The sequence below is a fragment of the Aotus nancymaae genome, unplaced genomic scaffold, assembly GCF_030222135.1.
Source record: "Aotus nancymaae isolate 86718 unplaced genomic scaffold, 86718_ANA_hifiasm-v0.15.2.pri h1tg000250l, whole genome shotgun sequence".
In the NCBI taxonomy this organism is placed as follows: Eukaryota; Metazoa; Chordata; class Mammalia; order Primates; family Aotidae; genus Aotus; species Aotus nancymaae.
Genome location: NW_026988665.1, coordinates 2,741,040 through 2,765,605, shown reverse-complemented (window position 1 = coordinate 2,765,605; position 24,566 = coordinate 2,741,040). Strand labels below are relative to the sequence as shown.

Sequence of the window (24,566 nt, the reverse complement as noted above, 5' to 3'; positions counted from 1 at the left end):
GTGAGCACGTGGCCTGGACATCCCCCCGCCACACACACAGCTTTGAGCTCTTGCATCCATCAAGGGCCAGAGTGTCATCGTGGGACCCACCTGCTCAGAGAGGAGCCCCCAGCGTTGCCGCCTCCCTCTGCCAGCCTGGGGCATGAGTCCCCTTCAACGGAAGTGTTGTGGGACTCCAGCAGGGGCATGTATCAGAGGGCGAATAGGGGCTCCCCTCCTGCCACCTCCAAAGTCACCTGACGTTTCCTCCTGGGAGCCTCCCAGCCTAACCCTTCACAGTGGCATCCTGCTGGCCTGCGGGAGGGCCACCCTGTGCCGGCTTGAGGTCCTGCCTTCCCCTGATGACCCAGCACTGTCCTGGCTGCCCCCTGGACCATCCATCGTTGTGTTGAGGGCCTCCTGCAGCTAGGCCCACCGAGCCAGGAGTCACTATCAAGAGCCTGAGGGCCAGGCTCCTCATTGGACCCTGCCAGCTGGCCAGGGAACCCTACTCCTGGATACAAACTCTGCCTAACCAGCCCTGATGCCAGCCCCAGCTCCGGGGACTGGGGCCCTTCCGCTAGGAGTTGGCAGGGTCCCAACCTGTCCCTAGGAGCCAGCCCAGGCCCTGAATCTTCTGATCTCTGCTGCAGAGCATCAGAGGAACTGTGACCACAGGCTGGGGATTGGGTGGCTCCCAAGGGACCCTCTCCTAAGGACCCAGGGTGGGATTCATTGCCCCAAAGTGGCTGCTGGCACTCAGCTCAGTTGGCCAGGTACCAGGGTTATTAGCTCATCCCGTGGCGGGGGGCAGGGGATGTAGGGCTGGCACGGCCTCTGATCCTCAAGTCTGCCACCTGGCACCCACTCCCCACCCACTGGCAAAATGCCGGCGGAAAGCAAGGCCTACAAGTGCCCTGGCTGCGAACGAGGCTCAGTGTGGCATGCACGAACCATGGCCACACCAGGTATGCCCAGCGCCGAGGCCCCCCGAGCTGCCGGGACACTATGGTTAGATCCCTGGCCAGATTGGGGTGGGGAGAGGCCCCTGAGGGACACCTGCCAGCTCTTGGAGAAGCCCCAGTGCTCCCAGGAGGACAGGGTGCAGGAAGCGGAAAGAGGCACCTGTGCCGGGCTCCACTTCCCGGAGCTTCTGGGAGCCCAGCCAGGAAGGCGAAAGGCCCATTTTCTGGCTCTGGAGAAGTCATGAGTCCCAGGTGACAGTCAGGGGACTTGTAACAGAGGCCAGTAGGACTGATCCTAAGAGCGTGGCCCCTTCTGTCCCCCTCCCCTGGAGGTGCCCATCCCCCAGGAAGCCGCGCACTTGTTCATTCCACAGCTTCGCCCTGAATCTGTGCCTGTGGCCTCTGCCAGCCAGCAGTGGGGAGCCGCTGCGGAGAGGGAGGAGAGGGGGGCGGAGGGAAGGGCAGGGGAGGGGGCGCTCCTTCCTGCCCCCTCCCCGATTGGCGGCCTGGGAAAAGGCAGCATATTGAGGCGCGGGGCTCCCGGCATCAGGCCCCGGGATGCTAATGAGGGCGAGCGCGTTCCCACAGCCCGGACATTGTGCCGCGCGGCCCACCTGCTCCTTGGGGAGCGCCCATTGTGCCCGCGCCAATTCACAGGCAATTTAGCGTGCGCTAATGGGCCGGCGCCTTTGTGCGGCCCGCGCGGCCATTGGCCGCGGAGTGTGGGAACGGCCGCGGCGCCCGGACCCCAGGCGCCAGGCCGCCACCCGCGCCTATATAAAGGGAGCCGGCGCGCCGGGCCAGTGTCCTCGCCAGCCCGGGACGCGCTTGGCCCTGCCCGCTCCCGCTCGCCCTGCCCGGCCTTCCCGCCTCGCCTCCTCGCCTCCTCCGCGCCTGGCATGGCCCCCAGCACCGTGGCCGTGGAGCTGCTCAGCCCCAAAGAGAAAAACCGAGTAAGTGCCAGCCTTGCCCGGCGCGCGCGGTTCCCGGGGGGTTCCCAGCGCCAGGCGGGGCCCGGCCCGCCTGACGCCGCCTCCTCCCGCAGCTGCGGAAGCCGGTGGTGGAGAAGATGCGCCGCGACCGCATCAACAGCAGCATCGAGCAGCTGAAGCTGCTGCTGGAGCAGGAGTTCGCGCGGCACCAGCCCAACTCCAAGCTGGAGAAGGCCGACATCCTGGAGATGGCCGTCAGCTACCTGAAGCACAGCAAAGGTGAGCGCGCCCGGCTCCCCCGCGCCCCGCCGTGCCCCGGCGCCCCGAGATCCCCCCCGCGCCCCGCTGTGCCCCGGCGCCCCGAGTTCCCCCCGCGCCCCGCTGTGCCCCGGCGCCCCGAGTTCCCCCCGTGCCCCGGCGCCCCGAGATCCCCCCGCGCCCCGCTGTGCCCCGGCGCCCCGAGTTCCCCCCGCGCCCCCCCGTCCCCGGCGCCCCGAGTTCCCCCCGCGCCCCGCCGCCCGCTCACCGCCGCCGCGTCTCCCCGCAGCCTTCGTCGCCGCCGCCGGCCCCAAGAGCCTGCACCAGGACTACAGCGAAGGCTACTCGTGGTGCCTGCAGGAGGCCGTGCAGTTCCTGACGCTGCACGCCGCCAGCGACACGCAGATGAAGCTGCTGTACCACTTCCAGCGGCCCCCGGCCGCGCCCGCCGCGCCCGCCAAGGAGCCCAAGGCGCCCGGCGCCGCGCCCCCACCCTCCGCCAAGGCCGCCGCCGCCGCCGCCGCGCGCCAGCCCGCCTGCGGCCTCTGGCGGCCCTGGTGACCCGGCGGGACCTGCGGGCGCGCGGCCCGAGGACCAGAGGGCGAGTCAGCTCCTCTCGCCCGTAGGGAAGCGCCTTCCCGCCGCCGTCCGCCCCGGGCTCGGACGCTCCCTTCTCCGGAAGGCTCCGGCCCCCAGCAGTCCTATTCTCAGAGAATGTGTGTGCAGTCCCTGCCGTTTAGGACAATCAGGGCCCAGCTTCTGCCAAGTGTCTGACCCCATGGGGTTGTTCCGTGTTTGCATTTAAGCAAGTGACTTCTGCGAAGTCCCCGGCCGCCCGGGGTTCTATGATATTTGTAGCGCTGGGGCTGGCACGCCGGTGCCCCCAGCCGTAGAGGACTTTCTTCAGGGCCCGTTGCTGCTGGGCGCACCCCTGGCAGGCGGGCTGTGCCGAGGGCACATTTGCCTTTTGTGAAGGCCGAACTCAAGCTGTATCCTCATAGGAAACAGTGATCAGCCTGGACGGGCGCGGAGGACCCTGTGGGCCGTGGCCAAAAGGCTCCGAATGTGCCTGGCGGTCTGGCTGGGGCTCACAGTGGACCGTCTGGGGAGGGTGGGTGCCTCCACTATGATCCTTAAAGGATTCCTCTGTGTGGGTGGGTGCACGTGGGCACGACTTTGTACTCAGAAATTGAACTCTCGGTCACGTGGAAGCCATGGGACTGCTCTGAAGCCGCTAATAAAATCTGACTGTTCGGCCCCCTCCGTCTGTCTGCTGCTGTGCCTCACGCCTGTCCTTGGCAGCCATGGGCCGGGTCTGCAGGGGTGAACGGGAATGGGCAGGGCCATGGTAGCAGCTAAGGCGGGAGGGACCCCTGCCAGCGGCCCCCTGGATCCATGAAGAAAGGTGGGGTCCTGGCTGGGGAAGAAGGGAGGGTCGGACGGAGGGAAAGAAGGTGAGGAGCAGGACGGCAGGGGGAGGCGGGCTGGAGGAGTGGACGTGGTCCCAGCCCTGGGTACCCCCCAGGCCTTTCACTAGCTCCAGGAATGGGGTGGGGCAGCATGACAGCCGCAGGACCTTAGGCTTGTCCACTGAGAGGGGACCCAGGGCCACAGCCCGCAGTAGACCTCACTACACCCAAAGGGGGCTCAGCCAGGCCAAACAAACAGGAGGAAACATTTGCCCCTAGACCCTGCCCCACTCCCACAGCCAGCGGCACCAGTCCTGGAATGGACTCCAACAGGCTGGCCGCCATGCCAGGGTGGGACCCGGGGCCGTCTCTTGCCTCAGAAAGGGCATGTATTTTTAGACCAGCCACAGGGTGTTGGCTGAGTCTGCAACGACTGAGGCCCACAACTCCCAGGGACCAGCTCCCAAGGGGCAAAATCCATCAGGCAAGCATTGGGCCAGAGTGGGACGCACTCCCATCCCCGCTGAATGGCAGCCCAGGCACAGGTCAGCTCTGCTTGCTCCTTCCTGCTCAGCCCCTCTCACCCCGCTCAGCCTTCAGCCCCTTTCTGGCTACTTGGCAGGCAATGTCTAGACAGGGTCCCCGCCCCCCTCTCCTCACCAGCCCAGTGCCTGTCAGTGGTCTCTTGAGGTCCCTATCAAGCCCCTGGGTATGGTGGGCAGAGCACAGGGAGGGTCCCCATTCACCAGCATATTTCCAGCATGCTCAGTGGGCACACATGTGGGTGCCCCTGATGGAGGGCACCTCCTGCCAGGCTGGCCCATGGCACACCATGCTGCCAGGGGTCTGAGCCGCCAGAGGTCTGAGCTGCCTGGGGTGTGCTCAGCTCCTCACCCAGGCCTCCCTGAGGCAGGCTCCCCCTCCAGAGTCCCACACCCACCCCTTGGAAGACACAGCAAGGATGCCTCCTCCCGGAAGCCTCGCCCCGAGCACACTGTTGCGTCATCCCTGGAGTTTGTGCGGCCCACAGTCCTTGCACCCAGGAGCCCCGCCAGGCAGCTGGTGGCATTCTCCACGTGCAGACAGAGGCTGAGGGCCAGAGACGTGCTATCATGACCCCGGTTACCCGGGAAGGCCTGAGCTGTCTGCTGCCAACACTGGGCTCTTTCCAAGGCGCCCAGGGCCTTTGGAGAAGACGCGTCTCTTCACGCCAGCAGGGCTTCCCTTCTTCTCCTTGGAATCCTGGCCTGCCCCGCCTATACCCCGTCCTGGCTCCAGCTGCTTCCGCGCTTGTTCCCTTTGGCCTCCCAGGCACCTGTCTTGCCCGCAGGCAGCCTGCCTAGCTTCTCCCAACCACAGCAGTTTCCGTGGATCGCCATGACAGCACACATCTTCCCTACACACAGGTGACGCTGGGCGGAGGTCCTCCCAGGCAGGGCAGGGTTCCCCACTCCTCTGGTATGCACGGGACTTTTAACATTGAAAGATCCCCCCCGCTCCGGAAGCCAGGATTGAGTCACCCTAGCAAAGAACACATCACATTCGCCCTGGCATGCAGGGCCAAGCTGACAGCAGGCACTCGCTGAAAGTGCAGGGGTCTTTGATGCTCTGCAGACCCACGTGCCCCCTGAGAAGCAGGTGGGCGGCCTCCCTCAACAGGGCTCAGAGCACTTGAGTTAAGCCTGTGGACAGCGCGGTAAAAGAACATCAGTCCAGATGTTCTGTGCTGATGCGCAATCTCTGAAGGATAACCGCCCGCCCGCCCGCAGCCCCGGGCCTCTCGGACCCCCACTCAGTACTGGCCCTAGTCGTTCCAGCAGCGGCCAAGACCGCAGAGGCCGCTGGGGCGGGGCCGACGCCTCATTAGCATAATATATGCGAGGGGGCGTTTAGCAGTCAAATATATGCGCATATATCTCCATGGCTGATGAGCTGGCCGGGCACTTTCAAAATGGCGGAGTGTGGAGCAAGCGGCAGCGGGAGCAGCGGGGACAGCCTGGACAAGAGCATCACGCTGCCTCCCGACGAGATCTTCCGCAACCTGGAGAACGCCAAGCGCTTCGCCATCGACATAGGTAGCCGCAGGCCGGGCGCCGGGCGCGGGCCGCGGGAGCGGGCGGGGCGCCGGCGGCCGGCCAGCGAGCGGGGGCGGCGGGAAGGACGAAGGGCGGGGGCGCCGGCCTGACGTACAGCCTCACGGGCCTTGTAGTCCGTAGGCCGCCACGCACAGCCTCACGGGCCTTGTAGTCCGCCGGGGCGCCGATGCGCGGGTTCAGGGCGACGGTCGGACTACAGCTCCCGGCAGGCGCCTCGCGGACCAGAGCGGGGCATGCCGGGCCTGGTAGTTCGCGCGGCCGTCCTGGAAGGTTGGGGGCTAGGGTCCTTCGTTACCCGCCGCGAGGTGGGAGGGTCGGCGGCCCTGGAGAAGGCCGAGGGTTCTGTCTTCGGCCGCATCAGCAGCTGGGCGTCCCGGTCTCGCCGCTTGGCCGGTGGCCCGCCTGAGATTTAGGGTCCTTAGTTCTGGTGGAGAGGAGGACGAGCCGGACGGGAAGCCCTTGGCAGAGTGGCCCCGAAAAGGCCGCGGGTTCCCGAGGCCTGGCCAGTTGTGGCCCGCGAGCCGGACAGTCAGTGCACAGGCCCCGCTCTCTGGAGAGTGGACACCAGGCATGAGTTCAGGCGACCGTGGGACTTGGGAACTCATGCCTCTGGCTTAAAAGCCACCCGTGCCTTCCATGGTCTTGAAGGCGGCCTGCACTTCTGCCCTGGTCTCACCAGGGTCCGCTGCAGACCCTCATGCTCGATAGCCATGCTCTCAGTAATGACGGCGCGCCAGGCCCCGTTCTAGACCTTCCCAAGTTCCTGACTCCCAGACACCTCCCAGCCACCCCTAGAGCAGGAACGCGAATTACCCCCATTTCGCAGATAAGGATACTGAGGCCCGGAAAAGTGAACTAATTTGCCCAGAGTCATCCGGCTAGAAAGTGGCAGAATCTAGAAAGATTTGAACCAGCCAACCCCTGCTCTTCTACTCTACCCATGTTTCAGGCATGAGAGCTTCCCGGGGGCAGCTTCACCAGGAGAAACCAGCCTTGAATAGCCACTGCGGCTTCGCATACCTTTCCCTCTTGGCACTGGTTTCGGCTGTAGGCTCAGTCTGCTTGCGTGTGAATCCGCCGAGGGCCGGGGTGTGTGTTGTCCCGTAGCCCCAGCTCCCGAAAGGATGCCGGACCTGTCTTAGCTGCCCAGTAAATACTAGAATGAACGGGCCTGCTGCTGACTGCCTCCCACCTCCCTGGGAAGATTGGCACTCAGAGCCAGGCCATTCTCTCTCAGCCATGTGCTCCTGGCGCATCCGACGTGTTTGCTGCCGTGGTATCTTCGGGGTCGCTAGCGTCACCATGTCGCTGAGGTGCCCAGCCAGGGAAGGGTGTCTAGGGAAGTGGAGGCCGATGAGAATGGAAGCAGGCGTGAGTCCCGGCTCCCGCCTCGCGGTCAGCTCATGAGAGGCAGTGGTTCTTAGGGTTTGTTTGAAAGGCATCTTCAGGGACCCCTGCTGGGACTTGAGACTGAGTGGCTACTGGGCTGCAGGTGCTGAACTCGCAGGCCCCGCCCAGGGGATCGTCTCCCGCAGGCCTCACCAGAGGCTCCCCAGCCTTCTGCGACCTTCAGGCCCGGGAGAGCCTGTGCTCTGAAAGGCTCTGCTGCCCTAACACTGAGGGATTCTGTTACTGGGAACAAGTCGGGTTGAAATGTTTCTGAAAAGCAGTTGCAGTTGACCTGCCTAAGTCACTTGGGAATGGCCAGAACAGGGTTCAGTGTGGATGTTCTGTGTGGCCAGGAGAGGCCCCCAAAGCCTCAGAGCTGGAGCTGTGCAGGAAGGGCTGTCGCAGCCCTGGAGGGTCCTGGAGCACCAGTCTCTTCTCTGGGCTGAGCCCAGGGGGTTCTTGGTAGAAGGACTCCGAGGGACAGGTTTAGTGCTGGTGTTTATTTCCTTCTTTTGAAAGTTTCTCCCTGCATCTGGGTGCTTTGTGTCCGGTTCTTACGAGGACGTGTTGACTGGCACTGAGAGAAGACCTTTTGTTTGTTAGTACTGACCGAGCCGGGGGAGGTCACGGCTCAGGGTGGGGTGTCTTCAGCCCAGGAACCCTCAAAGCCAATGTGCTTGTCAACAGTATTGTTTCAAACGGGCTTCTCCCATTTCCTCTTCCTTGCCTGCGTCTCCACATCCAGAAAAGCTCACCTGCCCTGCATTCTTGGCAAGCTGCTTTCCTCTTGATGGGACTCTGACGTCTGCTGAGCAGATTCGCCTTTGAAAGCAGCAGGCACATTGTGCTTATCAAAACATACCCGAAGCTTTGATCTGATTGTAGATTTCTGCAGGCTGTGGGGCAGGTTCCTCAGGGCCATGTGGGACAGGAAGGGGCCACAGGGCTGTGGTGTCTGCTGACTGTCCTACTCTCCACTGGTGCCCAAAGAGGAAAGACAGGACCAGAGAGGCTGGCAGAGGGGACGGGGCCCGTGGGCCAGGGAGAGCTAGAAGGGCTTCGGCTCAAGTGTGAAGAGCAGAGGTGACCAAACCTCTGGTAAGCCCCCTTCCCCCGCCAGCCAGGCGACGCTGCTGGCCTCAGGGTGGAGTGTGGGCAGCCTGTCACCACCTTGCCACGTGTGGTCTGCTGTGATTCCACGGGGTCCCTGAGTTCAGCCCAGGAGGCTTCCCACCCACAGCCTCCCTCTGCTCTGTGAGACCTCCCTGCTCTGCTCTAACAGAGCCGCCTCACGCTCAGGCCCCCTTCTGTTCCCTCCTGGGTGTGGGGAGTAGGAAGGTGGAACGCTGGCGTTGACGGGCTTCTCAGTGCAGGCTGTCTCGGGGAGGGAGGATACATATCTTGCAGAAACCGACTCGCCCCTTGCGCCGTCTCAACCCCAGTACATCCTGTTTTGGGTGTGTTTAACGCAAAGAACACAGGTCCTGAAATGGAATTTCTGTGACCTGCGAGTTTGTTTATAGTGACTTCTCATGAGCGTCTTAAAATAGGTCTTCGTCCCCTTGCATCATCTGTGGTTTTAGAGAATGATTTATTTACCGAGCTGAGTCGACAACACGGTGCCTTTGAGTGAGACTCCTGAGGCTGGTCCAGGAGTGGGGGCCGGAGGAGGGATAAAGGAGGCTTAAAGCCACGGTCCAGGGGATCAGATGGAGCCTGTGACACGTCCACTAGACTGCACACGGGCCGTCAGGGAGCCCGCCCTCAGCCAGGCAGGCGGTGCCGAGGCTGGCTGCTGTGCGGCTGGACACGGTGGTTTTTGTTCCATGAACAGCGCTGGCTGTTCCCTTGCTGTTTCCAAGCCCGTGCACTGACCTGAGTGTTTGTTCTCAGACATCCTGGTAGGAGTTTGTCGAAAAACAATCATTGGAAAATAATCTGAGCATCCTTACTCTCTATGCAGGGTTTTGCCTCTTTCTGTGAGGCCCCGGAAGACACGCGCCTTGTTTGGGTCACTTTATAGTACCAGGCATTTTGTTTCTTTTTCTGTTTATCATCTGTGGACCTCCAAAGTTATGAATAAAACTGTAGCCTTAAAAATGGCCTTTTTTGGGGGCGGCGTGGTGGCTCACACCTGTAATCCCAGCACTTCGGGAGGCCGAGCAGGCAGATCACAAGGTCAGGAGTTTGAGACCAGTGTGACCAACATGGTGAAACCCCGTCTCTACTAGAAACCCAAAAATCAGCCAGGGTGGCACATACCTGTAATCCCAGCTACTCAGGAGGCTGAGGCAGGAATTGCTTGACCCTGGGAGGCGGAGGTTGTAGTGAGCCAAGATCACGCCACCACACGCCAGACTGGGTGACAGAGTGAGACTCTTATCTCCAAAAAAAAAAAAAAAAATGCCCTTTTTTTTCAAACTTAGAAGAGTTTGTCCTTGAAACAAGGTCTTTTCAGGCCATTTCCCTGCAATGTGGTTCAGGCGTGAAGGCCCCTTCCGTTTCCCGATGCTTACTCCACCTTGCATCACAGGCAGCATCCTAGAAGCCACAGGTCTTCTGGAGACCATCAGAGGGACCTTGGCCTGTGGGGAAAGAGACTTTGGTGGCCTCTGACTTCCTCTGGCTGCTTTCGGGGCTGGGGCTGCGTCTCCTGCCCAGAGCCTCGGGAGCGGAGGGAGTCTTGCATGATGCCACTATACCAGCGGTTCTGTTTGCCTCTCAGGGTGAGGGGGCTGCTCAGGCCGGTGACCGCCCTAGGCTCAGAGAAGAGCCTCGTTTGTGAGGCGGGACAGTCGAGGGTGTGCTTCTGAAAATGAAAACAGCCTGGATTTGTCAGCGTATGGCTTTGGGTCATCAGCAAGATCGCTTGAAGGCGAATTGTCTTAAACCGGTGAGGACAGCCAAGGCCACCCTAACAAGGCAGCTCTTTCTTTGGCAGGACTTGGCGCTGTGAGGAAGTGGGACCTCGTGAGCTCAGTTTGGTCAGGGACCTGAGGAGGAACAGAATTTGGAAGAGAGAAGTGTGGATTTGATGGCTCGTTTCCCTTCCTCTCTTTTCTGCCCACAGGGTTTTTAAGTTGAAGTAGAGCCATACCCCTCATCCACAGAGATTTTAGCCTCCAGGACACCGGAAGAGCTTGGGGGATGGACCCGCAGGTCCCCCTCCGTCCCAGTCCTGAATTCTGCCTGCTCTGTGTCTCCCCTTGCAGGCGGGTCGTTAACCAAGCTGGCCTACTACTCCACCGTGCAGCACAAAGTCGCCAAAGTGCGCTCTTTCGACCACGCAGGAAAGGTGAGCCTGCGCTGTGGCCGCCAGGGGGCAGTCTGGGCGTGCCCACGGCCCAGGGCGGGGCTGCTTCTCCGTGGGCCCGGCACTTGTCACTCAGTCACCCCGCCGCCACTGCTGCTGCTGCCGACCTCAGCTTCGGTGTCCTGGGAGTTTCTAGCACAGACAGCCTTCCCTGCCTTCCGCCACGTGCCTTCAAGACCCTTTGCAGAACCTGTGCCTGCTCCTCCTGGGGAAGGCTTCTGCTCCCGCTGGGTGGCCCTGAGGTCTCCACCGTCCTGGGCTCCTCCCACTTGCCCAGAATTCTGCCTCAGAGCCCCGCCTGGTTGAGGGTTGGCGCAAATGGCCAGCGCTGCCAGGGCAGGGTGCGCACGGCTCAGCCCGACGCGGGGCCCGCACCCATGAGGCCTCCCCTGCTCTGCTTTCCAGGACACGGAACGTGATCATGAGCCGCCCTATGAGATTTCGGTTCAAGAAGAGATCACTGCTCGGCTGCACTTCATTAAGTTTGAGAATACCTACATTGAAGCCTGCCTGGACTTCATCAAAGACCACCTGGTCAACACAGAGACCAAGGTCATCCAGGCCACCGGCGGCGGGGCCTACAAGTTCAAGGACCTCATCGAAGAGAAGCTGCAGCTGAAGTGAGTGGGGACCTCGAGGGTGGGGAAGGGGCGTGCGGCTGCCCCGAGTCCCTGGGCGTCCCGGAGCCACGTCCCTGGCGCATCAGGCCCAGCCACCCCTGCGGACCGGGCAGGCTCCTGTGGTCGCTCCCTTCTGTGGCCTGGACTCTTGAGCAGGTCGGCACTTCCCTTTCAGAGTCGACAAGGAGGATGTGATGACCTGCCTGATTAAGGGCTGCAACTTCGTGCTCAAGAACATCCCCCACGAGGCCTTCGTGTACCAGAAGGATGCCGACCCTGAGTTCCGGTTCCAGACCAACCACCCCCACATCTTCCCCTATCTTCTCGTCAATATCGGCTCTGGAGTCTCTATCGTGAAGGTGAGACCCGGCTTTGTGAAAGGGATGAATGGATGGTTGAGCCACAGATTGTGACGTGCTTGCCATGTGCAGGAGCCAGGGCCGGGCACCGGGGGGCGAGGCCGTGAGCTTGGAGCCGCTGTCGGCATCAGCATCCCAGGCTTGGCCTTCAAGAGCATCCTCCCCATGTCGGTCCTCAGGGTGGTGGGAGTGGGATGCCCCTGAGCACGGCACACCAGGGGGCCTGCGTGGCTGAGGGCCCGCTGCGACGCGCCCGCCCTGGCTCTGCCGCAGGTGGAGACGGAGGACAGGTTCGAGTGGGTCGGCGGTAGCTCCATTGGAGGCGGCACTTTCTGGGGGCTCGGGGCTCTGCTCACCAAAACCAAGGTACGCAGTGGCCGCCACGGGTGCTCCGGGGTCTGTGGGAATGTCCACGTCCTGTTCCTCCAGGGCTGCCGGCTGGGAGGTGCAAAAGCTGCTTCCCAGCCTCCCTTCCACATGCGTCCCTGGGTCTCTGGCCTCCACAGCGCCGCCCTGAAGCACGGCTGTCCTAGCGGTCAGAGCCTCTCCTGGCTGGGTGGCCCCCAGGTTCCGCTTGCCTCCTGCCTTTGGTTCCACGTGATGAGGGCCCTTTCGCCCCCTGCCCACCCATGCCTCCTCCGGTGGCCTTAGTGTCCGGGCCCTCATCCGCCCCCTCGCCGTGTCCCGCAGAAGTTCGATGAGCTGTTGCACCTGGCTTCGAGGGGCCAGCACAGCAATGTGGACATGCTGGTGCGGGACGTCTACGGCGGCGCCCACCAGACTCTCGGGCTGAGCGGGAACCTCATTGCCAGCAGCTTCGGGAAGTCAGCCACTGCCGACCAAGGTACCCGCCCAGCCTCTGCTGCCAGCGGGCAGGGTGGTGGGCACACTTGGGGTCTCGTGGACACGGAGCCTCCCCCGCCGTCGCTTTCCCACACCTGCTCCTTGGAGAGTCAGCCTCGTGTTCAGAACGTCAGGGAATAAACATCACTGTCTCGGTTTTGGAAGAAGGAACAGTTCCTACGAGTTAAGAAGAGCAGTTTGGGTTTTTTTTCCTCCTTGAAAACAAAGCCTAACCCGTCCAGGAGTGATTCAGGCATCACAGGCAGCCTCCCGCGCTCTGGCTCTGCTTCTCCCACTCAGCTCTCCCTCCGCCACCCCTCCGCCCGCTCTCACGTCGCGCAGGGGGATGTGCAGGCACCGGTTCTGAGGCATGAAGGCTACCTGGGTGCCGCGCTGGGAGTCGAGCGCCCTTTCCGTCTCCTCCTCAGAGTTCTCCAAAGAAGACATGGCCAAGAGCCTGCTGCACATGATCAGCAATGACATCGGACAGCTGGCCTGCCTCCACGCGCGGCTGCACAGCCTGGACCGCGTGTACTTCGGGGGCTTCTTCATCCGGGGCCACCCCGTGACCATGCGCACCATCACCTACAGCATCAACTTCTTCTCCAAGGTAAAGCACGCCGCGCCTCCCCAGCCTCCAACACGGACCCCAGGGGCTTCACAGTGGGAGCCGTGCAGATCAGACGCCGCAGGAGCCCCAGGGAGGCCCGGAGGGCAGGTGGCCGAGAAGCCCAGCGCCCCTCCCTTCTGGCTGGTTCTGGGAAGCCTGCGTTTTGTGGCACCATGGCCACCTGAGCCTGAGTGCATCGCCAGTGACGAGCATTGTTGAGAGAGGCACGCCCGCCCACGCGCCAGAGGCAGAGACTTGTTGGACGGGGAGACGCCATCTCACCCTTAGCATTTTTTTTTTTTTGAGACGGAGTTTCGCTCTCGTTACCCAGGCTGGAGTGCAATGGCGCAATCTCGGCTCACTGCAGCCTCTGCCTCCTGGGTTCAAGCAATTCTCCTGCCTCAGCCTCCTGAGTAGCTGGGACTACAGGCCTGTGCCATGTGCCACCATGCCCAGCTAATTTTTGTATTTTTAATAGAGACGGGGTTTCACCATGTTGACCAGGACAGTCTTGATCTCTTGACCTCGTGATCCACCCATCTCGGCCTCCCAAAGTGCTGGGATTACAGGTGTGAGCCACCACGCCTGGCACCCTTAGCATTCTTTAAACGGCAGCCTGCCCTCTGGTGTCAGGTGCGGTTCCACTGGCAAGTGCGCCGTGGATGCCTCTTCAGGGGGCTTGGGTTGCACAGCGCGAGGCCCGCGCGTGTTGAACTAGGTTGCAGAGGTCCTGGGTGCTGTGTGGGCCAACAGCAGCCCTTGTGCTCTGGCCGCGGCAGGGGGAAGTGCAGGCGCTGTTTCTGAGACACGAAGGCTACCTGGGAGCCATCGGAGCGTTCCTGAAAGGAGCTGAGCAGGACAGTGAGTAGCGGTGCTGGTGCCCTGAGCGGCGCGGGGCTCGGGGACACGGCCTGAGCCTGTGCTCCGGGCCAGGGCGGCCCAGGCGGAGGTGGGGTGGGCAGCGTGAGTCCTCAGAAGGTGACCACAGTGGCCATCTTTAATGTTTTCAGTTTAGTTAATAGGCGATTTTATGCCCTTGCTTCCTCCACTCCTGCTTTTGAATCAAGAGCGAGGTTGACTCAGGCGGCCTGGCCTTCTGCTTTCCAGATCCTAACCAGTACAGCTGGGGCGAAAACTACGCGGGCAGCTCCGGGCTGATGAGCACGTCGCCTGAGTTGGGCCCGGCGCAGCGGGCGCGGAGTGGCACCGTAAGTAGCAGGCTCTGGGCACCCCGGGCCCCGAGGGAGCGTCTCAGGCCGCACTCACCTCCCTTGTTCCCAAGAGAAGCCCCTTGTGGCTGTCTCGGCTGAAAGGCACCTCTGCCCGTGGCGAACCCTCCCGTGGTCCTGGGGCGTGTTGGGGGATAGGAGGACACTGCGGCTTGCTTTCCTCTCCCCCTCCTTGGGTCCTTTCGTATTTTGGAAACGTTCAGCAGGAATTTTGAAACCTGTAGTCGGGCTGTCTTGTTTCCAGAGAGACTGCTAAAGTTCAGGGTGCAGGGGGCCTCCTCAGGGGTGCCAGGGGCCTCAGGGGTGCCAGGGGGCCTCAGGGGTGCTGGGGGCCTCCTCAGGGGCGCAGGGGGCCTCTTCAGGGGTTCAGGGGGTCTCCTCATGGGTGCCGGGGGCCTCCTCAGGGGTGCCAGGGGCCTGTGCACTTTGGGGTTGAAACCCAGAGTCACAGGAGCACCCCCAGGACTCTGCCCTAGGCCTGCGCACTCTGGCTGACGGTCTGGTGTCGGTGAGAGTCTGCCCTCCTCGGAGTGCCTGGGCTCATTCCTCAGATCCCCAATGGGTTTGCCTGGCCTGAGCTGGGTGGCACTGGTGGGCTAGGAGACACATGCCATGTCTGCCAAGTTAGAGCTGCTTCAGAAGGGCCACCTGCCAGCCAGACAGGATCCCCCCAGCACGGCCCCACGTGACAGAAACTGCGCTTGTGTCACAAGCTATCTGGGCCCTCGACCATGCCCCCGGGGGGCTCATTCCTTCTGTAGCTGAGAGCAGTCACCCGAGGTCACGCACAGCTAGTTGGACCCCTCAGGACAGGCCCCTGGCATTGTGGATGGGAAGTTGCTTTTCATTTGTGGATGCGGGGTCCCTTACGAGTCCGTGTCTGTATTTTCAAGACCCAGCCTGGCTGGGTTCTGGCTTCTCAGGAGGCGCCTGTCTTGTGTGTGGGTCCTGCCGTTCACACCGGGCAGTGGCTTCGCCAGATGCGCCGCACTGGCCGCAACCCGCTCTGTGTTTCCCACGGCCAGCACTTGGCAGGGGAGTGGGGGCAGGGTCCCCGGGGCCTGGCAGAACCCCAGGCTCTCAGCTTCTGTCCTGGTGTTGGGCAGAGGGACTCCGTGTCTTCCAACCTCAGTTTCTGATTTGCCAAATGTCCCGGACCGTAACCTGGAGTGCCTGCGTGGGCAGCCCCAGTGCCTCGGAGGCCCAGATCAGCACTTTTACCTGTTTGGCGCCCCCACCAGCGGCACAGCCCTGCCAGGCAGGAGGGCCCCACCTTACTGAGGATCAGACTGGCATACGGAGGGATGGAGTCATTTCTTTGGGTTTATATCGTCCGAAAAAGGCAAAGCGAAGATTCGCACCCCGTTTGTCAGGACAGAACGCGCCTGCGACCTGGCAGGGCAGCACCAGGCGGTCCCCGCTCACTCAGCGGTAGTTAACGCGGAGCTCTGCTGGCTTCTGCGCTGGCTGTGGGAAGTCCCTGGCTTTTCCCTCCTGGAAGGCGTCCTCCTCACTGCCCAGCTCCTTGCCCGAAGTCCCTGCTTACCTGGTGGCTGCTTCTCCAGCCCCAGGAGTTGCCTCAGGGTGTCCAGGGGAGAAGGGCTGAGGCCCGGCGTGGGACCTGTGACGAAGCCCCTGGAAGGTGGGAAGTGGTGGCCGGCTGCACGGTTCCCCCCACAGCCCCCCTGGCCCCAGAGCAGTGGCCGCCATGGTCATCGTGCAGAGGGCCAAGTCCTGGTGTGTGTGTCGGCTCGGCTCCGTTCAGTTCCTCCCAGCGTAAGGTGGAAAGAGCCAGCGGGGTCCGTGAGTGCCCCTGTGCTGGGTGCAGGTGGCCCCAGAGTGTGCTGGGCACATAGGGGCCCAGCCTCGCCATAGCCCTTTGCAAACAGAACGTGCTTGGAGTCGGGGCAGCCGTGGAGAAAGGAGAGGTGCATGTGGGGGGTACGGGCTGCCTGCCCAGCACTTAGTGAGGACAACACACCAGAGCTCAGTGTGCAGACACAGCCACCTGGAGGACCAGAGGTGGGAACAGCATGGCTGCAGGTGTGACGGGGAGGGGTGACTGCAGGTGTGACGGGGAGGGGTGGCTGCAGGGGTGACGGGAGGGGTGGCTGCAGGTGTGACGGGGAGGGGTGGCTGCAGGGGTGACGCGGGAGGGGTGGCTGCTGGGGTGACGGGGAGGGGTGGCTGCAGGGGTGACGGGGAGGGGTGGCTGCAGGGGTGACGGGGGAGGGGTGGCTGCAGGGGTGACGGGGAGGGGTGGCTGCAGGGGTGACGGGGAGGGGTGGCTGCAGGGGTGACGCGGGAGGGGTGGCTGCAGGGGTGACGCGGGAGGGGTGGCTGCAGGGGTGACGCGGGAGGGGTGGCTGCAGGGGTGACAGGGAGGGGTGGCTGCTGGGGTGATGGGGGAGGGGTGGCTGCAGGGGTGACGGGGAGGGGTGGCTGCAGGGGTGACGGGGAGGGGTGGCTGCAGGTGTGACGGGGAGGGGTGGCTGCAGGGGTGACGGGGAGGGGTGGCTGCAGGGGTGACGCGGGAGGGGTGGCTGCAGGGGTGACGGGGGAGGGGTGGCTGCTGGGGTGACGGGGGAGGGGTGGCTGCAGGGGTGATGGGGGTGGCTGCAGGGGTGATGGAGGGGTAGCTGCAGGGGTGACGGAAGGGTGGCTGCAGGGGTGACAGGTAACTGCAGGGGTGATGGGGGAGGGGTGGCTGCAGGGGTGATGGGGAGAGGTACCTGCAGGGGTAGCTGCAGGGAGGTGGCGATGGGAAGGGGGTTACTGTAGGGATGGTGGGGGAGGGGTAACTGCAGAGGGAGGCGATAGGGGTTACATAGGGTTGGTTGGGGAAGGACGATGGGGAGGTTGGCTGCAGAGGGGAGGTGATCGAGGGAGGGGTGGCTGCAGGGGGGAGGTGATGGGGGCTGGAGGCTGTGTGGTGGGAGCAGACCCAACCCCAAGGTCAAACCAGGGGGTAAGTCAAAGTATCTGGCTCAGACCACTGGGCTGCTGAGGGCGGTGCCCGGGGTGGGGGCCAGGTGGAGGTCTTATCTGCGGCCAAGACGTGGCGGAAGAAGGCGGTACCTCTCCTTCTTAGAGACTGGAAGCTTCTGAGCGTGGCTTAGGTCTTTCTGAACCGTGGTGATGTCTCCACCCTGCCGCTGCCTGTCTTCCCAGTTTGACTTGCTGGAAATGGACCGGCTGGAGAGGCCACTGGTCAACCTACCACTCCTCCTGGACCCGCCCTCCTATGTGCCCGACACGGTGGACCTCACCGATGACGCTCTGGCCCGAAAATACTGGCTCACCTGCTTCGAGGAGGCCCTGGATGGGGTGAGCGCTCTGGCCGCCGTCTGTAGACAACTCCGCGGCCGCGGCTGAAGTTAACCTTCGCAGGCCCCCGGGGCCAAGCCGGCGTGGTGAAGGGGGGCAGGCCAGTGTTTGCCAGAAGTCCCCTGACCTGCATTTGAGTGTGAGGGTGGTGACTTCTGTTTCTCTGGCAAAAACCCCGCTCCTAATCACTTGGTGGGTCAATTAGGACGAGATGGCTTCTAAGGACAGCAGATGCTTTTGCCAGCTATCACGTTTCTTCAAAAAGCCAGCAGTTTAGTAGACTTTTCTGCTCTTCTGAGCTGTGACTGAGGCACAGGGAGGATTGGGGGACCCTGACTCTGAGGGTAGAGCGGGTACCCCTCCAGCCCCCACGAGCCCCTGGTGAGGCCACCCTGGCTCCTGCTGCCCGCCTTCTCCAAGGCTGGGGTGGGCCTGGGGGGCACATGCTAGGCCCTGGGCCATGCTGCCCCTTGGGAGCTCAGCTCCAGTGGGCTTGGCTGCTTCAGCTCGGGCCAGGGAGCCCCGGTAGCAGCATGCCCGCTTCGTGAAGCCCTCGGAGAGGCCGGGTCCTGCTGGGGCGTGTCCTGAGGGAGGAGTCCCAGCCCTGCCCAGGACCCAGAGTGAACTCTGAGGGTCCAGAACTTCCTGTCCCTGGAACAGGGGAGGGGCTCCAGTCTGAGGACATGGGTCTCTGCCTGGGGTTTCCTGGGTACTGAGGGGCCGGGATCATTCTTGCTCCTGCCTCCCAGAGCAGCTGGGAGGGGCAGATGGCAAAGGGAGGCCTCAGGGGACTGTGAACTGTCACCCTCAGCCTTTCCTGTTCCAGGAGGAGCTGCCCTGACCACAGCCTGGGCAGCCCCCCATGGCCAGCCCCCATCCTGCCCCTAGCCCCCATGGCCAGCCCCCACCCTACCCCAAGCAGACCCCAACAGCTGGCCCTGACCCTGCCCTGGGCAGCCTCCCACAGCTGGCTGCCACCCTGCCCTGAGCCCCCCACAGCTGGCCCCCACCTTCCCCCAGGCCCTGTGCTGTCATATGTGAGGACTTCTCGAGCAGCAGGACCAGCGCTTGGCTGACCCCTCCTCCCGTTGCTGCCAGGTAGTGAAGCGTGCGGTGGCGAGCCAGCCAGATTCCGTGGATGCGGCCGAGAGGGCAGAGAAGTTCCGGCAGAAGTACTGGAACAAGTTGCAGACCCTGAGACAGCAGCCCTTGTAAGTGTCCGGCGTCCTGCCGCGTGACCGCCTCTCCTGCCGAGAGGGTCCCTGCACCTCTAAGAACGTGCCCATGGTGTTGGCGTTCTGACCTGGGCTGGCTCGAGGGTGGGGGTGGGCCCGATTGCACAGTCCCTTCGGGCCGCACCTCAAGCGGTGTTGGCACTGCCTAGAAAGGCCTGGCTCAGAGGGCTCCCACCTCCCCGAGGATGTCTGTGGCACCACCGGGGATGTGCAGACGGGTGGGTGATCGGCCACCGGCCAAGCCCGCCCTGCTCAGCGCCCTCTACCACATCTGTCCCTAGTGCCTATGGGACCCTGACTGTGCGCAGCCTGCTGGACACCAGGGAGCACTGTCTGAACGAGTTCAACTTCCCCGACCCCTACTCCAAAGTAAGTGCAGCACGCCCAGGTCTGCCTCGTGCCCCTGTGCCTGTCCCGCTGTGCCTCCCGTCCCGTCCCCGTCCCCCTGGTGCCGCACGTCCTGTCCCTGTCCTGCTAGTGCCACATGTCCTGTCACATCTCTGTCCTGTCTCTGTCCCTGTCCCGCTGGCTCAGGGTGTCCTGTCTGAGGCTGCACAGGCTTGGTAGTGGCCCAACTCTGGCATTGACTCCACACCATCAGGGGCCTCTCTTGGCAGCATCTGCTGAGGACCTGTGTTGGGAGCCGCCCTGGTGACCCCACAGATGTTAGGGCCAGTTAGGGACAGGGACCGCTGTGATGGGGGAGAGAAGAGGGGCGACAGGTGGAGAGAAGGGTGTGGCCCTGTTTGGGCGTGTTTACCTGAGAGAGGCCACCTGCCTGCAGGAGCTAAGGGCCTCCCAGCATCTGCGAGGGTGGGGGACTGGCTGGGGACTGCCTGCCCCTCATGGGCAGGGGCTGGAACTCTGGGCCACCATTGCCCCCTCCTAGAAGGCTGGACAGTGCCCAGAGGCCTGTCACGACAATGTGCGGGGCGGTGGGAGCCCTCTGAGCCAGGCCTTTCCAGGTATCTGTCTTGCTTCCCCAAGTCTGGCGGCCACAGCCCTCCTTGGCCCCTTCTGCTAGGAGGCAGCGGTGGCAGCAGCGTGGGCCCCTCCCAACCCCTCCCAGAGGGGCCAGTGCCACACCTTCCTCCCCTCCCCTCCCCTCAAACACCCAGCCTTGTGACCAGGAAAGTCTGGGTGTCGGGTTTGGAGGCCAGGGCTGTGGGCACCTGTGGGGCCATGGCCTCCTCCCCTTGTGGCCACTGCTCTGTCACGTGGGGGCTGAAGCTGTCCTGGGCCTCATCCTCGGAGCCCCGTGTAGCTGCGCACTGGCTGCAGGGCGCCCCAGATGCCTGGCGGTATCCTGGTGGGGCCTGAGCGCATGCTCTTAGGGGGTTGATGTGAAACGGGCTGGGTCCAGGATGGCGCTCTGCTGGGGACTTAGAGAGACGCGGCCTGGCAGAGAGCAGGGGACAGCCCGCCCCACGGGCTGAGGCTGCGTGTCCACTCAGGCATGGTGTCTGGTGCCCTCCGCAGGTCAAGCAGCGGGAGAACGGCGTGGCGCTGCGGTGCTTCCCCGGGGTCGTGCGCTCCCTGGACGCCCTGGGCTGGGAGGAGCGGCAGCTGGCGCTGGTGAAAGGCCTCCTGGCGGGAAACGTCTTTGACTGGGGGGCCAGAGCTGTGTCTGAGTAGGTGTCTATGGGCTCAGGGCGGGCTCTGCAGCCTGTGGGTCCCCATCCTGCCCCAGGCTCGTGTTGGAGGAGGTGGGGTGGGTCCCTTGGGGGTCATGTGGCACTTAGTGGCTTGGGGCTTTGGGGCCCAGGGAGTGCACACGCAGCCGCCCCTGGGGCTGTGCCAGGGCCCGCACCCTTGTCTGTCCCCACTCAGGCCCTGAGGAGCCTCCTTCCTTAAGCACAGGTGCAGCAGAGGCCTAGGAGGTTGGATTTGAAATTCAGGACTGATGTTTTCTTTCCCTTTTTTTTTTTTTTTTTTTTTTTTCTTTTGAGGCACAGTCTTGCTCTGTCACCCAGGCTGGAGTGCAGTGGCATCATCTTGGCTCACTATAACCTCCACCTCCCGTGTTCAGGTGATTCTCCTGCCTCAGCCTCCCAAGTAGCTGGGATTACAGATGTGCGCCACCACGCCCAGCTGATTTTTGTATTTTTATTAGAGATGGGTTTTACCATGTTGGCCAAGCTGGTCTTACACTCCTGGCCTCAAGTGATCCACCTGCCTCGGCCTCCCAAAGTGCTGGGATTCCAGGCGTGAGCCACCATGTCGGGCAGGGGCTGACATTTTCTGTTGTCACAATCCAAACTCGTGTTTCCTACGTGTGGTAGGAATAAGACGTTCCTGCTGTGGTGTTTGGAGGGCGCTTTGCAGAGGCGTTCCCTGGACTGGCCTGTGGGGCAGCACGTTTCTACAGCACGTGGCACTGTCTCCTGGGCTCTGAGTCTTGGCAATGGCCCATTCCCACAGCCATTTGCCTTCACTCCCGAAGAAGCTGCTTCCAGGCCCTGGGCCTCCCCTGGCAGCCACACCACCTCTCCTGGCCCCTGCTTTTGTATGTGGGGCTGGAGGGAGACGCCTGGGTTCCCAGCCTTCCCTGGGTCCCACTCATGTCTTCACACATGGGCGTCAGAGCACTGCCCCCATCATGGCTGCCTCTCTGGGACACGGGCCCCTCCCGAAGCCTGTCGGGAACGTGAGGGCGGTCCTGACCTTCGGGCTTGGCTCTGTGGCTGGGGGCTCCTCACCCAGCCTGTGCAGGTGCCGGGCGCCGAGCACACCGACACGCTTCCCTGGCCCCACGGCTCCCGGTCCACATTGAGAAACACCTTTCCTCGGCGGCCCTGAGCCTCCGCTGGTCACTGTGCATCAGGAATGCTGCGTCTGTTCTGCCTGGGAGTGCTTGGGGTCTCCGCGCTGGCACACGGGCGGAGGGTTTCTTTCTGGTTTTCAGCTTTCTTTTCTCCTCCATGCAGCGTCCTTGAGTCCGACCCCCACTTTGGGTTTGAAGAGGCGAAGAGGAAGTTACAAGGTGCGGATGCCTGCGGCTCACGGCTCTGTCAGTTGGGCTCAGGGGCGGGGAGAGCTTGCTTCCTGGAGAGACAGACACCTGAATTCCCTGACCCCTGACCCCGACCTGGAGCACTGGGCTAATCTTGTGTCCCTCTCTCTCTTTCTCAGAAAGACCCTGGCTTGTGGATTCCTACAGCAAGTGGCTTCAGAGATTAAAGGTACGTGGAGGGGCTCCCGCCTCTGCCCCTGTGGACACAGCGTGGGGCCCAGGGGGGTGGTCAATGGAGGGAAGTGGACGTGGGCTGCCTCGGGTGGCCCTCCCCGCCTGTTAGAGTCTCACAGTCCATCGAGCCAAGGGTCTTAGTGTCCCCTAGTCCGCTCTTGCCCTCCTGGCGTGGCCACTTCTTAGGTCACCTGCCCTAAGCAGAAAGCCCGCTGGAAGAGACAGGCACTGCCCCTGCAGGCCAGCCTGTCCCCGGCGTCTCTGGAGCTCCGAAGCCCCTGGTCTCAGGCCCTGCAGGGCAGCTCGGCGGGTGGCAGGGTGGGGTCTGACTGGCTTGGCCGCACCTGTTCCCAACTGAACGTCCTGGTTTTGTCTTGCAGGGGCCCCCTCATAAATGTGCCTTAATTTTCGCAGATAACAGTGGAATAGACATCATTTTGGGAGTCTTCCCCTTTGTCAGGGAGCTACTCCTTAGAGGGACGGAGGTGAGTGGCGAGGTGCCGGGGTGGGGCCCTTCCCCTGGGCTTCTCTGCTCTTGGTGGGCTTGTTAACGCTGTGGGCCTCTGGCCGTCGGGCTCCTCGGACCCAGCAGGTAGGTGCAGGCGGCAGCACGGGAGGCAGCTCAGAGCCCTCGAATGCTGGGAGGCTCTGTGTGCTGAAGCCCAGAGCTGACGCCAGGATGCTGGAGGGCGCTCACAGCAGGGAGGCTCTGGGCTGTGACGTCATGCCGATCAGAGGCAGGCAGTTCCCACGGGCAGGCTCTGAACTCGGCTCTGCCCCTTGGCTCTGCCCCTCGGCTCTGCCCCTCGGCTTTGCTCCCTCTCAGAGGCCACAGAGCAGCAAGGTCAGGCAGGGTCCCTGCGCCTTAGCTGCAGGTGGCTGGCCAGGTCCGCTGGGCATAGCACCCTCACCCCGCCCCGCCACTCGAGGGGCGGCCAGCACGCAGGGGCCATGCTGGGCCGGCACAAGGTCCTAAAGAGCCCGGGCCCTCCTCCTGCAGGTCATCCTGGCGTGCAACTCCGGCCCTGCCCTGAACGACGTGACCCACAGCGAGTCCCTCATCGTGGCCGAGCGCATTGCAGGCATGGACCCTGTCGTGCAGTGAGTGCTGGGTGGAGCGGGCCGTGGGGATCATCACTGAATGGGGAGCTTCCCAGGGGCCCTGCTGGAGGCGCTGACTGCCTTGTGTCCGCAGCTCCGCGCTCCGGGAAGAGAGGCTGCTGCTGGTGCAGACGGGCTCAAGCTCCCCATGCCTCGACCTCAGGTAACCCCGCAGCCTGCGCCCCGCTCCCCGCCCGAACTCCATGCCCTCCGTGCCGTGCACCCAGGCACGTGCAGGACACCAGTGTCAGCCCTGCCCCCACTGCCTCTCCTGACCCCAGCCTGCTTTGACCTCAGGAGGGGACAGAGACGCCATCCCCTAAGGTGGCCTGGGAGAGTGGATGGATTCAGGGTCTGAGGTGGCTCTACCTGGGCCAGGTTGGGGGACTTGAGGCAGGAGGGGCCAGTGTCCCTGTGGCCACTCAGCTGGGGCGACTGCACAGATGCAGGCCCTGCTTCTGTGGTTCTGGGGGTCCTTAGTCGATGGTGTGTGGTGCTCTCTATCCTCCTGACTGCAGAGGAGGAAGGAATACCCCTTAAACGAGCAGGCTCTGAGTGCCGGGCCCCTGGTCTGCTCTGCTTGGTGGGATTCTCCAGTGAGGGCTTCATCTGTGCTCCTGTCTCACCCTCGCCAGTGAGGGGGACGGGGCAGCATGAAATGCCTAGGAATCAGTCCCTAGAGTTCATGGGAGATCTGGGGCAGAGTTTGCAGACTGCAGCTGCCGTCCCTGCAGGAGCTGCTGCTCTGAGGAGGCTCCGGGCTGAGGCAGCACCAGGCGGAGGCTGGGTTTGGAGGCGCCCACGTCAGGGAATTGAGGGGTGGGGCTTCAGCCTTCACGTTGGTTGCTGCACTCTGTGGGAAGTGGGATTTGGGGTCCCCTCGCCCAGTCTCACTCTCCCCTTCCTCCCGGAAGCCGCCTGGATAAGGGGCTGGCCGCACTGGTGCGGGAGCGTGGCGCGGACCTGGTGGTCATCGAGGGCATGGGCCGTGCCGTCCACACCAACTACCACGCAGCCCTGCGCTGCGAGAGTCTCAAGCTGGCCGTCGTCAAGAACGCGTGGCTGGCCGAGCGGCTGGGCGGCCGGCTCTTCAGCGTCATCTTCAAGTACGAGGTCCCGGCCGAGTGAGGCTCCACGGCTGCCCGGCTGTTCCGCTCGTCTCTCGTCAGGAATGTGTTTTACCGCCACAGGGAGACTGCGTTCGAATCAACATATTTATATTGTACTGCTGGGACCTGGCACACGCCCCCGGCCTGAGGGGTGCGCGGCCGCGAGGCGAGACAGTTTTGTCCTAGGTGACGTTCGTATTGGAATCTATTTAACTGCTAAAGACCTTTTATATATATATGTATATATATAAACAGAGAGATGTATACAGGTATGTCTGGCGGGACGCAGCGCCACGGGCACGCACCAAATAGAGTTTTTAAAAGAGGCCGCAGCCACCTGTGCTGTTTTCTTTTGGAGCAGGGACCCCTCCTGACCCTCCCATGGGGAAGCCCGGAGCGAGACCCTTCCTGCGGCTGCTTCTAGACCTCATGGGCGGGGAACACCGGCTGCCCCGCTGACTCTCTGGCCCCAGGTCCTGCATCTCAAGGCTCCCTCCCAGCAGCCCAGTCCCAGTCCCGTGTCTCACCGCTCCCTCCTGACAGGAAGAGCCAACGCAGCGGGCCTCGTCCCTCCAGCGCCCTTCCCCTGCACCTTCGTGATGTGT

At 63.1% G+C, this 24,566-nt stretch overlaps 2 protein-coding genes across 3 annotated transcripts; both read left to right on the top strand.

The window, feature by feature from the left end:
* The first annotated feature begins 1,749 nt into the window (after positions 1-1,749).
* Positions 1,750-3,395, top strand: HES5 (hes family bHLH transcription factor 5). The gene is made up of 3 exons (XM_021667059.2): positions 1,750-1,897; positions 1,990-2,155; positions 2,424-3,395. Exons 1-3 carry the CDS (start codon positions 1,844-1,846, stop codon positions 2,693-2,695), a joined length of 492 nt encoding a protein of 163 aa, XP_021522734.2. The 5' UTR covers positions 1,750-1,843; the 3' UTR covers positions 2,696-3,395.
* Positions 3,396-5,470: 2,075 nt separating this feature from the next.
* On the top strand, positions 5,471-24,287 carry PANK4 (pantothenate kinase 4 (inactive)). Of its 2 annotated transcripts, XM_012460982.2 has the most exons (19): positions 5,471-5,618; positions 10,241-10,323; positions 10,747-10,961; positions 11,137-11,320; positions 11,594-11,686; positions 12,011-12,164; positions 12,592-12,773; positions 13,553-13,634; positions 13,881-13,981; positions 17,174-17,329; positions 18,428-18,540; positions 18,846-18,933; positions 20,044-20,195; positions 21,492-21,547; positions 21,697-21,746; positions 22,132-22,236; positions 22,752-22,852; positions 22,947-23,015; positions 23,767-24,287. In XM_012460982.2, exons 1-19 carry the CDS (start codon positions 5,471-5,473, stop codon positions 23,978-23,980), a joined length of 2,346 nt encoding a protein of 781 aa, XP_012316405.1. In that variant the 3' UTR covers positions 23,981-24,287. The 2 variants fall into 2 exon arrangements, 1 of the variants encoding a protein (XP_012316405.1); XR_010340942.1 differs by lacking the exons at positions 22,947-23,015; positions 23,767-24,287 and having other exon boundaries at positions 5,488-5,618; positions 22,166-22,236; positions 22,752-22,841.
* The last annotated feature ends 279 nt before the right edge of the window (positions 24,288-24,566 follow it).

Excerpts from the sequence above, each read along its gene's own strand:
- HES5 (XM_021667059.2), top strand. The coding sequence starts at position 1,844 with ATGGCCCCCAGCACCGTGGCCGTGGAGCTGCTCAGCCCCAAAGAGAAA. Across the intron at positions 1,898-1,989 it reads GCCCCAAAGAGAAAAACCGA|CTGCGGAAGCCGGTGGTGGA; the intron begins GTAAGTGCCAGC and ends CTCCTCCCGCAG. Across the intron at positions 2,156-2,423 it reads CTACCTGAAGCACAGCAAAG|CCTTCGTCGCCGCCGCCGGC; the intron begins GTGAGCGCGCCC and ends GTCTCCCCGCAG.
- PANK4 (XM_012460982.2), top strand. The coding sequence starts at position 5,471 with ATGAGCTGGCCGGGCACTTTCAAAATGGCGGAGTGTGGAGCAAGCGGC. Across the intron at positions 13,635-13,880 it reads GAAAGGAGCTGAGCAGGACA|ATCCTAACCAGTACAGCTGG; the intron begins GTGAGTAGCGGT and ends TCTGCTTTCCAG. Across the intron at positions 21,747-22,131 it reads AGTGGCTTCAGAGATTAAAG|GGGCCCCCTCATAAATGTGC; the intron begins GTACGTGGAGGG and ends TTTGTCTTGCAG.